This window comes from Bos taurus, chromosome 22 (assembly GCF_002263795.3).
Source record: "Bos taurus isolate L1 Dominette 01449 registration number 42190680 breed Hereford chromosome 22, ARS-UCD2.0, whole genome shotgun sequence".
Classification (NCBI taxonomy): domain Eukaryota; kingdom Metazoa; phylum Chordata; class Mammalia; order Artiodactyla; family Bovidae; genus Bos; species Bos taurus.
The window spans coordinates 5121813-5136627 of record NC_037349.1 but is presented as its reverse complement, the minus strand read 5'-3'; the positions used below and the strand labels follow the sequence as shown (position 1 = coordinate 5136627).

At 49.3% G+C, this 14815-nt stretch overlaps 1 protein-coding gene across 2 annotated transcripts in view; it reads right to left on the bottom strand.

Annotated features, from left to right (window-relative positions):
• The window catches only part of TGFBR2 (transforming growth factor beta receptor 2), a 92175-nt gene that overhangs the window by 47127 nt on the left and 30233 nt on the right, over window positions 1-14815 (bottom strand). For both annotated transcript variants that reach the window (XM_024982893.2, NM_001159566.2), the window contains 2 exons: window positions 7225-7393; window positions 2739-2929 (listed from right to left, as the gene is read on the bottom strand). In XM_024982893.2, the coding sequence (XP_024838661.1) occupies window positions 2739-2929; window positions 7225-7393 (360 nt within the window). The remainder of the gene's footprint in view (window positions 1-2738; window positions 2930-7224; window positions 7394-14815) is intronic.

The following is a 14815-nucleotide window of genomic DNA, read 5'->3' as shown; positions in this document are numbered from 1 at the left end:
CGGATAAACAACAAGGTCCTACCGTAGAGCACAGAGAACTGTATTCAATCCCCTATGATCAGTCACAAAAGAATATATACAAAAGAATGTGTGTGTGGGGGGGTGATTAACTGAGTCACTTTGCTATATAGCAGTAATTACTAATAACACATTGTAGGTCAATTATACTTTAATTTTTTAAGTTGTCATTGTTTAGTATAAAGAACAGATAGTGGCAATAAGAGAAATCGATCCCAAAGTGTTCTAATACCTGATGTTGTAGGTGAGGAAAATATCTCACCATAGAGGAAAGACTTATTTTTAAGCATACTCCCTTGAGCATTTTAGAAGACTCTGAAATCACTCAGATATCTGAGTCATCAGCTGTGCTGGATTTCTTGAATTGTACAATGAGAAACTGCCTTTATGCTGATTATCTCACCTCACAAGGAAACAAACAGTCTGATAATGAATAAGAGGGAAAACATGAACGTGTGCCCATGATTATCACATGAGTTGAAATACACTGAAAACTGAAGTCATAAACACCTTAAGAGCTTACAGGAGTACACACACACACATATAAAATATATCCAATTTTCAAGCCATTTGTCAACTTTTGTCACCTTTGAAAGAAATAAATTCTTCCATTGTGGATAAGCCAGAATGCAAAAGGAGAGAAAAGTTTCACAGATGATAGTAAATATGAATGGATATTCCACTATTAGGGATTGATTCTTTTGGCTTAGCCTGGGCCTTCTTTTTAAAGGTGAAGTACTTGGGGAAGGTTAACAGGGTGAACCCGGTCACCAGGGTTGCCATGTTTTAGTGTGATTAAATCTAGTTGCAGCATGTCTCCTAACTTAAATTACATAAGGAAAAAACGAAAATGGCATGGTTGGAGGAGGAACAAGTAGGAGAGGGGAGTGATTTTGAAAAGTGTTGTGCTAACGAAGTGCACATGCGCGCCTTGTACACTGAGAACTTCACTTGGACAGGAAGCTGAACAGGAAGGGAGGGAAACTGGCTAAAGGACACAGAGAAAGAGGGGCCTGCCCCGCCCACGGGCACCACAAAGCAGAGGCTCATCGTGCCCCGTAGCTGGCACACACATGGCAGAAGGGGTAGTGTGCCAGCCCAGCACCTGGGTTCCCAAAGGATTGTTTGTTGGATTGGACCTATGGAGGGCTAAAATAACTTTTCCTTATTCTGATTTACAATCCTAAAATCAAAAGAATATTAATTTCACTACTGCCTGGAAAAATTAAAAGACATACTCTCCAGTGTTGGAGAAAGTAGATGGAAATTCATATGCTTATGTATCTTTGAGGGAGGGGCATGAGAACAATTTAACAGAATTATCCAAATTTAAACTGTGCATATCTCTGATCCAGAAATTTCATTTCTAGAAGTCTATCTTGCAGAAACATTAGCACAAATGTGTAAGATGTTTTTACTAAGATAGTCAGTGTACCACTAAGTGGAAAACTGGAGATATCTAAAACAATCTATCAACAAGGGAATGAATGGTTAAGTCACTTGTAGAAGATATGCCTATACAATTCTAGACAGCAATTAACAGGTTACAATACATCTATATATATTATCATGTTTAGAAAAGGAATAAAAGTGGCTGAGTGAAAAAAAATTATCGCCAGGTAATATTTATAGTATGATTAACTATTTGCACTGAAAGATGGATGAGTGGGTACAATGAATGGATGGACAGATAGATGGATAGACAGATGGATGGGTGGGTGAATGTATGGACAGAATAACAGATGGATGGCCAGACAGATGGACGGATGAATAGACGGATGGATGAATAGACAGATGGACACATGGATGGAAAGACGGATGGACAGATGGGACAGTGGACAGACAGACGGATGGGCAGATGGAGGGAGGGAAGGTAAGTAGGAACGACAGAGGGAGAGAATAGGGAAAGAGGGGACGGAAGGAAGGCTAATATGGATGAAAGGCAGAGACAGGGGTGCATCCAACAGGCCATCGATACAGCTCATCTGCTGGGCTGGGTGGAAGGGAACAGGCGAAGGTCTTCCATTTTACAGTTGTTATATACTGTTGGATTGTCTGTATATTTGATAAGTGACATATACTAGCTTTGTCCTTAAAATCACTGAACATGTTTCTACACTGAAGGAAACGTGGGTGCCCTCCTTCCACACTGAGCCAGCTGCTACACTTCCCTGGCGGGCACTGGCTGAGCTGGGCTCCAAGTGTGGGGTGTCCTCACTGCCTCTGCAGTGCAGTCCTCCTCAAAAGTGACAAAGGGTAAGTGCCCTTTAGACAAATCCAAGGAGTGAGCGTGTGCACATGACCACTTGAGCTGACTCAAAGCACGGCTCTTCCCGAATCACACAGCTTCCGCCCACCGCTGGACCAGTCGTTCTCAAACTTGAGCGGCGTCAGAATCAGCCGGAAGGCTTGTTTAAACGCAGACTGCTGGACATGCACCCAGAGTTTCCGGTTCCACGGCCAGGCTGGGGCCTGGAACCCACACTTCTTCACGTTCTCAGGTGATGCCACTGCTGCCTTTCCAGGCCCTGTGCCTGGAGAACCTCGGTGAAGAATCATAATGTGGCTCCCAGGAGCCAGACTGGATACAGACCAGAGCCGACCCTGTCACCCCTTAAGCCCCTCTTTCCAGCAAGTAAGGGGGCCTGTGAGCCCGCTCGAAGCACCAGCCGTGGAAGGACGTACCTGCGCCCGCAGACTGTTGGGAAAGGAACACTCACCTTCGGAGAAGATAATGTGGTCATTGCATTCTTCGGAGCTGCAGGAGCACATGAAGAAAGTCTCTCCGGACCCCTTTCTTTCCTTCATGATACACTTTGAAGAAGCAGCATCGTCCAGGACAAATCCATGGTAGGCAATCTTGGGGTCATGGCAGACTGTCTCCAGCGTGATGTTCTCATCATTCTTCCTCCTGGGTGCAGAGAAGGCAGGTGAGTGTGACCCCAAGGAGGCGGTCTGGGCCGTGTCAACCTCAGGATGTCATCTCTAAGTGGCGCTGCCTCCCGTTACTTACAGTTCCATCTCTGACAGCTCGCCCAGCATCTCCCATGCCTTCCCACCCACTCCACTTTTCCCTTTGCTTATCTCAGAGCCCACTTAGGATCATAACATGAGGGTTGTCTCGGGGACTAACTTGTTGGGAAAGCACACTCAAAGCCTTAATTCACTCATTCAATCATTAGAGGGAGGGTGTGGGGAAAAGGACATGGCTAGGTCCTGGGGGTGACTCTAAACCTTCCCTCCTGACCGAGCTGTGAGGCTCCCAACACATCCCTAGTTTGCTGGACAGAATCTAGCTAAATTATTCTCAGGGAGTGTGTCTGGCAAAGAGGCTGCAGTTCTGCTCTTTTTGTTTGCTGGGCCCAGGGCTCTGTGAGTGAGGGCACCATCCCAGCCAGCAGCTGGTGGGGCTGGAGACAGAAGAAACTTCTAGATGAAGAACTGCGGTTTCCTGCATGAAGAAAGGGACGTGAGGGAAAATACAGAGCAATGTGGGAAAGATCCACAAGGCATCCTTCCGTGCCGACACCATAAACCGAGTGTCCCTGCGCACCGCACGCTTGGAGCCCAGCTCAGCAGGGAGCCAGGAGGCTCCCCCACCAAAGTTTGCCATTTGCAGCAACGTGGACGGATTTGGTGGAAATGATGCTAAATGAAATAAGACACAGAAAGACAAGCACTGTATGATATCACTTATATGTGGAATCTAAGAAACAACAGAACACAAGCAGATTCACAAAGAGAACAAATCAGTGAGGAGGTGGGGGGAGTGGGAGGCACAAACTTCTGGGTGTAAGGTACACTCAAGGATGGGAATATAGGAGTATTTTCTAATCATTGGAAATGGAGGGTAACCTTTAAAAACTGCATAAAAATTAAAAAATACTTTTGAAAAACACAGTAGAAAAAAATCCTCTCCTTAACCCCCAAGTTACTGGGAGGTCTTGACGAAAACAGTGGCCATGAAACAAGAGGCCCTCCTTACCCCATAGGCTGTGGGCTGTGGAGAGAGCTCAAGGGCTCTCGGGGGGAACACAGGTGGGTGAGCACACAGGTGTGTGCTCGTCTGTGTTGGGGGGGTCTGTGTTTGATTTTGGTAACAAAATGAAGGCACGCCGAGTCCCCCAGGCTCTCAGGGAAGGGCATGGTATTGCTCCTCTGCAAAGCTTCCAGAGGCCCTGGGATGGGACAAGGAAGAAACTGGGAGCTCGAAGAAAAGCCGCTCCAGAGCCCTGGGGTGGTTCTCTCTGAGCCCTCGCCTTCCACCGCCACTAACCGCAGAACTGGGACCGCAGGGAGGGGGCTCAACCCCAGTACCCGAGGCAAAACAGAAGCACAGTCACGGATGCAGAAAACACATGTGTGTTACCGGGGACTGCGTACACACGCTACTATACGTGACTGACACCAGCAAGGACCCGCTGAGTAGCTCAGGGCCTTGACTCAGCGCTCTGTAATGACCTATACGGAGAAAGAATCTAAACAAGAGTAGGCGTACGTATAGGATATACGCAATCATGTATGGGCTTCCCTGTTAGCTCAGATGGTAAAGAAGCTGCCTGCAGTGCGGGAGGCCCAGCTTCAATCCCTGGGTCGGGAAGATCCCCTGGTGAAGGAAATGGCAGCCCACTCCAGTTTTCTTGCCTGCGAAACCCCATGGACAGAGGAGGCTGGCAGGCTACAGTCCATGGGGTCACAAACAGTCGGAAGCTACTGAGAGACTTCACTTCCTTCACTACATACTTACAGACATGTGTAAAAAAAAAACAAAAAAACTTGAGGCTCCATAAGGTCCTTAAGGGCTTCCTCCACTCAGTGTTGTAACAGCGCCCCCCGGACAGACAGGGCCCACTGTGCAAAACATTTTGGATTCACTGAAGCACAGAAAGGAAAAATACAGGGAAACAAACACAGACTTCTTTGTCCTGCAACTGAAGAGACTGTCAATATCCATGACAAAAGAACCACAGTAATCAAATTAATATTGGTTCCAAAATATTTCTATCCTTGAAAAGGACTTAAGCGTTTCACTGGGTGAGAGTGCACAACTGGCATTAATTCAACAAATGAATGAATGAAAAGAAGACTGAAATGGATCACAGACAGCAGTCTTCTATTCCCCCGCCCAGCTGCTTCTAACATAGACTTGTGTCTGAGTGTGAGGGCCCAGGCACACAGGCTCTGAGGCTGTGAGAGCTCTGTGCAGGTGCTTTGGGGAAATGTCCCTTCAGGGAGCAAATCTGCACAGAGTGGGCAAGGAGTTCGACATAGGCCTCAGCTGCCCTCTGGGCGCCTGGGGGTTGCGAGGGCCCATCGGAGCCGTCCCAAGTTGAGGCGATGTGGTCAAGCACTGGGGCCCCTGCACCAGCCAGTCCTAGGCGGCTGGTCCCTGGACACAGAGCGACTCCAGCTTGGTAAGTGCAGGGTCGGGGCCCTCCCTGGAGGGGGGGGGGGGGTGGTGCACAGGACAGCACCTGCACTGGCACCCCCTCTCTTCACCTCTGGATGTGTCTTTCTGCAGACAGGCAGAAACAACATTCACTGTGCTTACTCTACATCTGAAACACGGAGGGGGCAGAGCGGCCCCCATGCTCCTACCTTCAGAGACAGCAAAGCATCAATGCCAGGAGCGCACGGTTCACATTCTATCCCCTGCACTTGAACTAGGGGTAGGGAAATGCCCCTTAATGAAAAAGTCTGCTTTTGGTGCAGAAGTTAAGTTCTCATTCCCAGTGGCTACATAAGCAAAGGTGAGCAGAGAACAGACACGGAGGAGGAGCCTGGGGTCACCCGGTCGGGATCTGAAGCTTTCTGCCCTGAACCTGACCAGTGGTCACTCCCCAACTCTTGACCTTGGTCTGATGCTTCCAGAGAAGGGCGCCTGCCCCACTGGCAGGAAACCACGACTGAGAGAACACCTCAGCTGACCTTGAGCTCAGGTGTGTCTGTCCATCCCCTTCGAAAAGCTGTGTGTCTCTCCAGCCTTGTAGGCTTCTGCACAACCATTTATTTACTGCATTTCCCACTCTAGAGCCCTTCCGCTCCCTCCGCAGAGCCCACATCCTCTTTACTGGACTAACCTGGCTCCCTGCCCCTGCCAGCCCTCGGCTGGCATGCTTCTGGACCTCCCATCACACGTGTCCCTCTCCTCGAACACCACCTCTGTCAAAACCCTTTTGCAAAAGCAGGGCTCAGAGCTGGACACAATGCAGCTGGCAGGTAATGGCGAGCCACCATGACAGGTCTTGGCTGTGAACATTCCTTTAGCTCTTAAGAACCTGATTCATGCCCCGGTAGGTAAGGAAATGTGCCAGGCTCTCAGATCTATTGTCCAGGCTGAGGGCACATGGTCTGGAGAAAGTCTTTGGAGACTCCTGCTCAAAGGAGCAGGCAAAGATAACCAGGTGGATATTCTCATTTGCTAACAGCCAGGAGATACAGAGCTTACTTTAAAAAACAATAGCTGATACATTGAAACCATCCATATAAGTCTTCAAAATGTTACGTTTCATCAACAAATGTATACTTTTTTTAATATAAAGTGAGGACTCTCTTAATTATCACTGTTTTTTTAATCTCTGGCTCATACCTCTAATTCATAATATGTGTTAATAACTACGTGCTAATCAAATGATTCCCTCTGTGTGTGTGTTTGTGTGCGTACGTAGCAAAAATGAGAGGATGAGGGAGGGAAGAAGAAAGAGAAAGAAAGGGAAAGGGAGGGAGGAGAGAATCTGCTCCCAGAGAAAGACGAGGAGTCTGGCCAGTGGTGGTGTGCTGCGGTGGCCAGGCTTCTGACTAAGGAACGGGTTATGTTCTGACGCCCTGAGTCGCTGCTCCATCTCTGACAAGTGTGTCCCTCTTGCAGCAGCCCAGCATCCATCTCTGTGAGAGAGGGAGGAGTCCACCTCAGAACAGAGCTCTGGGCATCACTGCAGGGTCCCCAGGGGGGGTCACTTAAGTGGCTGGCAAGCAGCAAATCCCTCTCCTTGAGGCAAGGAAGGGGCATGTGTGTATTTGAAAGTGTACAGAGTATCTCGAGAAATTACACTGCGTAACTGAGAGAGAGGGTCTGAAGTGGGGGAAACGGGACAGATGCGGAAGAGACGAGCACGTGACTCCACATCCCACGAACATCCCACGAAGGTGCACGAACGCGCACTGCTTGGAAGGGGCGGAGGGAGCAGCATTGAGAGGCACCCTCACCAGACAGCCACGCAGACCTCCTCCGGCTTCTCGCAGATGGCCGTGATGCTGCAGTTGCTCCAGCAGGACTTCTGGTTGTCACAGGTGGACGACCGCACGTCGCAGAACTTACACAGCTGCGACAGCTTGATGGCGCCGTTGTGGTCAGTGACCATCATATCGCTGTTAACTGCAAAGAGAAGAGAGACGCACCACACGGTGAGCCAACGCAGCCCGCTACCAACGGAGTCCCGATACGACGCAATGCCAGATGAACCCGGGTCCACTAAGAATGAACGTGGAGAGAGGCTGCCAACACCTCCGCAGCAGAGGAGAAGGCTGTGATGGAAGCCAGCAAGGGGTGGGGTCGGCTGGGGGAGGCCTGGCAACTTCTTGCCTCTGTCAGCGACCATCGTAAGGCACTCCTTCCACCAAAACCTCCGCGCTCAATCTAGAGACAGACGGCAGGTCGGCCTACCACGTGGTACTGGGTGCTGCGGCACGTGCTCTTAAAGGAAATGATAGTTTAGCTGGTGGGTGGAGATGAAAACAGACCAGGGCAGGGCAGTTCAAAAGCGAGGCAGGCACAGAGGGCGCGAGAGCCTGACTAGAGGGCGGCGGGCAGACCGGGGCCACGCAGAGCGCAGCTGCCGCATCTGCAAAGAGGGTCAGCCGGCTCAGAGCAGACCCTGGGAAAGAGGGCAGACTTGGCCGCTGCCTTCCTGACCTACACTCACCAGAGCATCAGGGTGATGCTCTTCTTGGCAAAAGCCTGGCTCTGACTTCTCCCTATTTCCCTGAGCCAACTCAGCTGATAAAAGTGTGTCTCCCAGACAAACACACACACATACACACACACAACACACACGTGAGTGCCAGTGAGCTCCAGCTCCAGGCTCTGCTGCCTGCCCCCTCTCCGCCCTCTGCCCTCCCAGCACCACCGGCTGCCCGCTCTCTTCACTCACTCCCCTCGAGGACACAAGGGCCTCTTCAGGGGGAAGCCAGGCTCCCGCCTGCCTCAGGTCCTGCCCTTCCTCTGGCCTTCACCTGCCCTCTTGCACCTTCCTGGCCTCTGTTAAACGTCACCGCGTGGTCCTAAGGCAATCAACATAGGGCTTCGTCTGATCTTCTGCACATTCCCCACCACCCAGTGGCTTCCAATCCACACCAAACGCAAGCTCCAAGCGGCCTTCTCTGCCTGTTTCCACGCTGCCTCTCCAGGGCCAAGAAGAGGGGCTATTGCTCAGATGCCACCCAAAACGTGTACTGCTCAATGGTGACCAGCTAATCCATGAAGGAGCAAACACAGAGGTGCACATCTGGCTCTGCACCAGGCAGGGAGGGACACAGCGCTCTCCACTCACCCCGGGCAGAGTGCGCGAGCAAACGTGAGACTCCTTCACGTCCACCAGGGACACGCTGAAGGCAAACTGTCCCTGCAGCACACGTCACACTGAGGGGCGCTGACGAGGCATGACACCCTCGCCCCTCTTCTTCCTCTGTGAGGTCCTCTGCCAGTGGCAGTGCTGGCAACTGAAAGTGTGAGCCGGGAGATGGAGCCCGGGGTATCCTCAACAAACGTGAACTCAAAGCCCCTTCTTGCTAGACGAGAAAAGACAGGGCGCCCGGGCGCAGGGGCACAGGACCAGACCCGCCCTCAGGAGGTGGGACGGTGCTTCCCAGGCCTGAGCAAGCCCTCATGGTCCGCCCCTGCATTAAGGATGCTCTGGCCTGAGGCCAGATGCACAGCTTCAGGGCCCTCCCCCACCGCTCCCTGCCCGTGAATTCTAGTCTGCCATTGACATTTTGCCACGCAGCCTTCTGTCGCTTGGGCAAAGCACCTGTTTCCTGGGTCTCTAAAAATAAAAACTTACATAAATTTAAGATTTGCTTTCTTGTGGTACAATAAATATAGAAGCAAAAAAAAAAAAAAAAAAAAAACCCATTCATCCCTCTCAGGCCTCAAGTCCATTTCAGGAAATGTATTTTGAGGTAACAAACTATTTTGAAATTCTCAATGTCTCCCGAACCAAGAGCTCTAACTAAACTTAGCTAAAAATACAGGCTGCAATGTTCTCTGAATCTTGCGTTCCATTTGAGACTAAGACAACAGGGAAAAAAAAATACATATATATATATATGTATTTTTTTTCCCCCCTACAATGGTTAGATTTGGATCCATTTGTGAAACAGCTAAATTAACCCTTCGGGCTTCCCTAAAAGACATGGGCAAGGAAAAAAAAAAAGCCAGGCTGTCTTCTGTTTATTTGATTTTTTTTTTTTTTAATAGAGTAGCTTCAGACAAACATCTAGTTGCTGGTTAGAAAGCTTTGTTGCTTTTAAATATAACATCAAGCCTCCAGGACTTGGAATTCAGCCTTCCAGCATTTTAGGATTTTAGCCTCCATTAGTGGTTATCAACTTTGGGGCCCGTGCTGAAATCCATCCATCATTTAGGGTGCTTAACAAATTCATGGAGTACTCCACAACCCCGCAGACATGCTGATTTAATTATTCTGGAGGGTGGCCTGGGCACCAGGACTTTTAGAAGCTGCCCAGACAATTCTCACACGCAGCCAAGGCTGAGACACCGACATAATGACATAACAGGTACATAACAAAGCGGCACAGACATACCCTCCCCATCCACAGCACACACACATAACGCCTGTGACAGCGGAGGGGAGCCTCTCAGCAGAGCCGGAGGAAAACACGCACCAAAGCCACGAGATCCGCACTCCGACACACTGCTGATGCAAAGGAGTCCTTCCTGTGCCGGCAAATCTTTTTCTAGCAAAAAGCTAAGAAATGTGTCAAAACGACAGTGAGAAGTGATGGGAGAGCAAGACAGTCAGACGTGACTGCTGGTGAAAGCGGCGGCAGCAGCCACAGATGTGTGGACAAGAAGAAGTGCTTTAGATCTGATGCCCGCAAAACAGTCCACAGGGAAGAGACAAAAAAGTGTCATCCCGAAAACAGAAAGAAGAGGAGAAGAAGAAAGAAGGGCCGGCAGGCTGCAGGGTTAGGGGGCCGGGCCTCGGGGAGCTGCCTAGCCTGGCTGCCCGGTGGGGAGGCCAAACGTGAGAATTCGCACCGGTGAACTCTGGGGAGAGGTGAAAGGCCCATTTGACCCCCGCTTGGAGGCACGGCCCGTGGAGGGAGGCAGCTTGTGTGCACCCCACCTGTTTGTCAAGGTGTTCAGTTATCACAGAGCCTCCTAAGTACCCGCAAGGAGGCCCCATTTTCCCCTTTGTGACAGTAAAAGCTACCACTGCTGAGGTGAATGGACTTTCTAGCTTGGCAGCTTTTTCTCTTTTTCAGTTTGAAAGCCTTGACACAGGGCATAGTCTTTGCCATGCCCCCAGCCCTACCAGCCACTCCCTACTAGCTGACCAGGAGGCTCCTGACCTGGAGCATTCTGCCAGCAAGGAACTTCCAACCTCTGCTCAAAGCCAGCACTGTCCTCTGTGAACAGGAGCCCTGGTGGGGCAGAGAGGTAAGTGCAGGGACACAGCGCTCTTCACACCTTTGTTGGGGACCACCTAATAGTGATAAAAGATTTCTGCTCTCACTCTGGAGCGAGGGGGTAGAGAGAAATGCATACAAACTTTGGTTCATCGCTTCACTATTCCCTGAAGGGCCGTAGTCCCAGGTGAAGAAACCTAGGCCCACTCCAGAGTCGTCACAGGTCACTGAGAACCTGCTGGACAGTTCAAGGCTAATTAGAATGGGAGGCAAGAGCGGCAGGGGGAAGGAGTGGGGGCAGGGGGACATGGTCATTCACTCCACATACGACTGCCTCTGTGCATTCCAGTCCGTGGGAAAAGAATGGCAACCCACTCCAGTACTCTTGCCTGGAGAGCCCCAAGCAGAGGAGCCTGGTGGGCTACAGTCCATGAGGTCGCAAAGAGCCGGACACACTGAGCCAGCATGCAGCATTCTCCAGAATGAGAAGATCTCTCACCTAGAAAGCCACCCAGCAAAGGAAGTGAGCGAAGGCGGCCTCCCTTCAGCACATGACGGTCACATGGACTTCTTTTCACATAGACCCATGATTCATGGCAAGACCTTCAGTCTCGATCACATCGCCTTCCTCATTTTAGAGCACGTTTTCCCCAAACTTGCTGCCTAGAGACCTTGCTGCCAGGTCTTAAGAATATGAATAAAGTAAATGCTTAGCTGTGTCTATTTCTAGAACAGTACTGGAGAAGGAAATGGCAACCCACTCCAGTGTTCTTGCCTGGAGAATCCCAGGGACGGGGGAGCCTGGTGGGCTGCCGTCTCTGGGGTCACACAGAGTCGGACACAACTGAAGTGACTGAGCAGCAGCACTGTTGTCTTTGAAGGTCAAAGATGAGCAGCCTAATAAGGGTTAGATTATTCCATAAAAATATTAAGGATTTTGCATACAAACTGTGACTGCATACCTTTTGGAATGGTGTCTACCGTTAGCTGAACTATTAGGTAAAGTCTCAAAATTCCAGAAATAATCCCAAACATTTGGGCAGAAATGCATTTGGGTAGCTTTGAATTCCTGCATCTATCTACTGTCATTTTAAAGCATGTTTTGAGGGCACTTAGAAATTCATTTATTCTACAAACACCTGTGTATGTCTTGCTTTGTGCTATAAATTTCATAGCAAGGATTATTAAAACTGATATAACCAAGTGCAGCATCTCAAAGAATAATCCAAGGCAACTGGCGAACAGAACCACTATGACTCACAGCAGTGCTCCTCTGACACTAATAAGCACACAAATCCCCTGGGGACATGCTAAACCCACCCGGGTGTGTTTTCTATGTGTACTGGTTCATGCAATGGCGGGGATAGCCAGTCTGGAATTTCTAGCAGGCCGGCAAGCTGGAAACTCGGGCAGGAACCAGTGTTGCAGTTTTCAGGCAGAATTCCTTCTCCAGGAAACCTCAGTTCTTGCTTGTATGTAAGGCCACCCAACTGACTGGAGGACGCCCAGTCACGTGACTGAGGGTAATCTACTTCTCGGAAGGTCAGCTGATTGTAGCCGTCAATCCTCTACCTTCACAGCAAGCCCCAGGCTCCCGTTTGATTAGAGACCCAGCACTGGAGCCCCGCCAAGCACTCACAGGTTCCGCCCCTCCTCTCAGGTAGGCACTGACCCCATGCTCAGCTGACGCTGAAGCTGCCCGGTCACTCTTCGGGCCGAATTGTGGAGAACCCAGCTTGTGGCTGGCCATGAGTCCCCTGTCTCCACTCATTCAGGATCTAGCAAAATTGAATACCAATTCCTCACCATTTTTCCAGCCACGCTCTCCTATGACAGTTCTTCCCATCTGCTCTTCTCTTGAGCCTGCCCCCATAAACGATTGTGGGCCCAGAGGCTCTGATCACCATATGGTCCCGGAATGGAAAGACTTGTTCTCGGCAAGAAGGTTTTCAATTGCAGTTGGCGTTTCAGAGTCAGACACAGAGGCTACCATCTGGCAGCCAGCCACCATGGTCTGCGATGCAGGCAACAGACATCCAGGGCCCCTGAGACCAGTGGGACCAGTCTAGGGGCCTGTCACACGCGTTCTCTAGCCCAGAACGAAGCACCGAACAACCGCACAGGACCCTTCATATTCATAATGAAAAGAGAGACATTCCCCAGTGAGTCAAAGCCTTTGGCCAATTGCTATAATAAGTAAATAAATACACCAAAAAGACACCTCATAATTAAGCCAGAGATAGTTGAGAAAGATTTTCCTTCTCTGAACATCTGCTGCATACTCGGAACTTCTAACACAAGGCAATACCTTCTTTATTAGTTTTAAAATTGTATTTTAACCCTCATCCCTTAAGTAATGATAAGTATATTGAAAGCGGGAGAGGAGGGGCTTTTCTCCAACGACAGTCCCCCAAGGTCTCTGGGCACCAGGAGCTGTTCTGGAAAAACCACCACAGAGGTAACTGGGAGGCCAGAGTCTTCACAGAAAAGACTCAGAGACACTAGCCTGAAGGCATCCATGTTTCTCACGCAAATATGTTTTGCAATGATAATACTCCTTGAGGACCCTCCAAGCATGACCTAATCCATACTCTAAAATCTACTTGAAGAGGCAAGGAGATCATTCCTAGCAGTCAAAAGCCTAGTAAGAAAAGACACCTATTTTTCCACATTGAAACTGCTGCCTACATGGTCAACAACCAGGGATTCATCAGGTCTCTGAAATCCTCTCCACACAGAAAGAGACTTAAACGTTAGGTGGGTCCCTGCCCTCCTGTGGCTTACGTACTAGATAGAAAGGCAAAGCTATCAGATGCAACCAACTTGCTTTCCGTGCAAGCATGAGGTCAGAAAAGGACAAAAAGCTGATACAGGGGTAGCCAGATTCATGGAGGAGCTTATTCTTAAAGGATGGGTGGTTTTCAGAGGCGTGAGAGGACAGAAAGGCACTCTGACTGGGAGCAGAGCGTAGACCACGAGGGGCTGAGCAGAGTGCGGAATCCAGACAATCTATGGGCAGGATCTCTGGAGACAGAGAATTATTCAACAACAATCGTTGTTTTGACAGATGGAGAGAAGGAGAGCCACAGGGATGTCCGAGGTTTACACAGCTCATAGCATGGCTTGACCAAAACTAGATTTACAAAAGACAAGGAGAGTGAGGAGGCATAAAAAATGTCCCAGCAGAAGCACAACAGGCAACAACAGAATCTGATTTTGTCTACCTAATCTATTATGAGACTACAGGAAAGGACTATTCCATTCTCATTAGAAGGACTGTTGCTGAAGCTGAAGCTTTAATACTCTGGCCACATGACGTGAAGTGCCAACTCATTGGAAAACACTCTGATGCTGGGAAAGACTGAAAGCATAAGGAGAAGGGGGGCGACAGAGGGTGAGATGGCTAAACAGCATCCCTGGCTCAATGCATGTGAGTCTGAGCAAACTCTGGGAGACACTGAAGGACAGGGAAGCCTGGTGCACTGCAGTCCATGGGGTCGCAGAGAGTCGGACATGTCTGAGCGACTGAACAACAATACTCTAAGAGTGAACTGAAGAAACTCAAGCCTGGTTTAAAAACTTAAAAATCAGGAGCTGGTGAATAAACCCCTGAATCTGGACAGTTGCAGGCCCTCTGCCCTCCTAATACAACTCCAGTCTAATGCCACTGTTACGGAGCTAACTCTGAAGCCCTGGAAGGTGGTAGGGTGTGTGTGTGTGTGTGTGTTTCTCTGAAGCCCTGGAAGGTGGTAGGGTATGTGTGGGTGGGTGGGTGTGTGTGTGTGTGTGTGTGTGTGTTTATGTCTGTAATAATTCTCCACCCTCTGACTTGTTCAACCGAGGGAACTTAGCTTTAAGGATTTCTTTTCTTTTTTTTTAGCCTTTTTGGCTCATGAGTTTAACACTTCACTATGGATCTATGGATGGCTTTAAGCCATATAAACATAAATTTGTATTCCCCAAACAAGCAAATTAAGGAATTACGGGATCTTTCAAAGGGATTAATTCCATAGAGTGCTTTAAATTGAAAACTTGATTGTGCCTTTGAACTAGGATTTTTAAATTTTGATTTGCAAGGAACTATTAAAGGAGTTATATACATATAAAACTAATAATATATGTTTAAGACAAGCTAGAGCTGAATAGA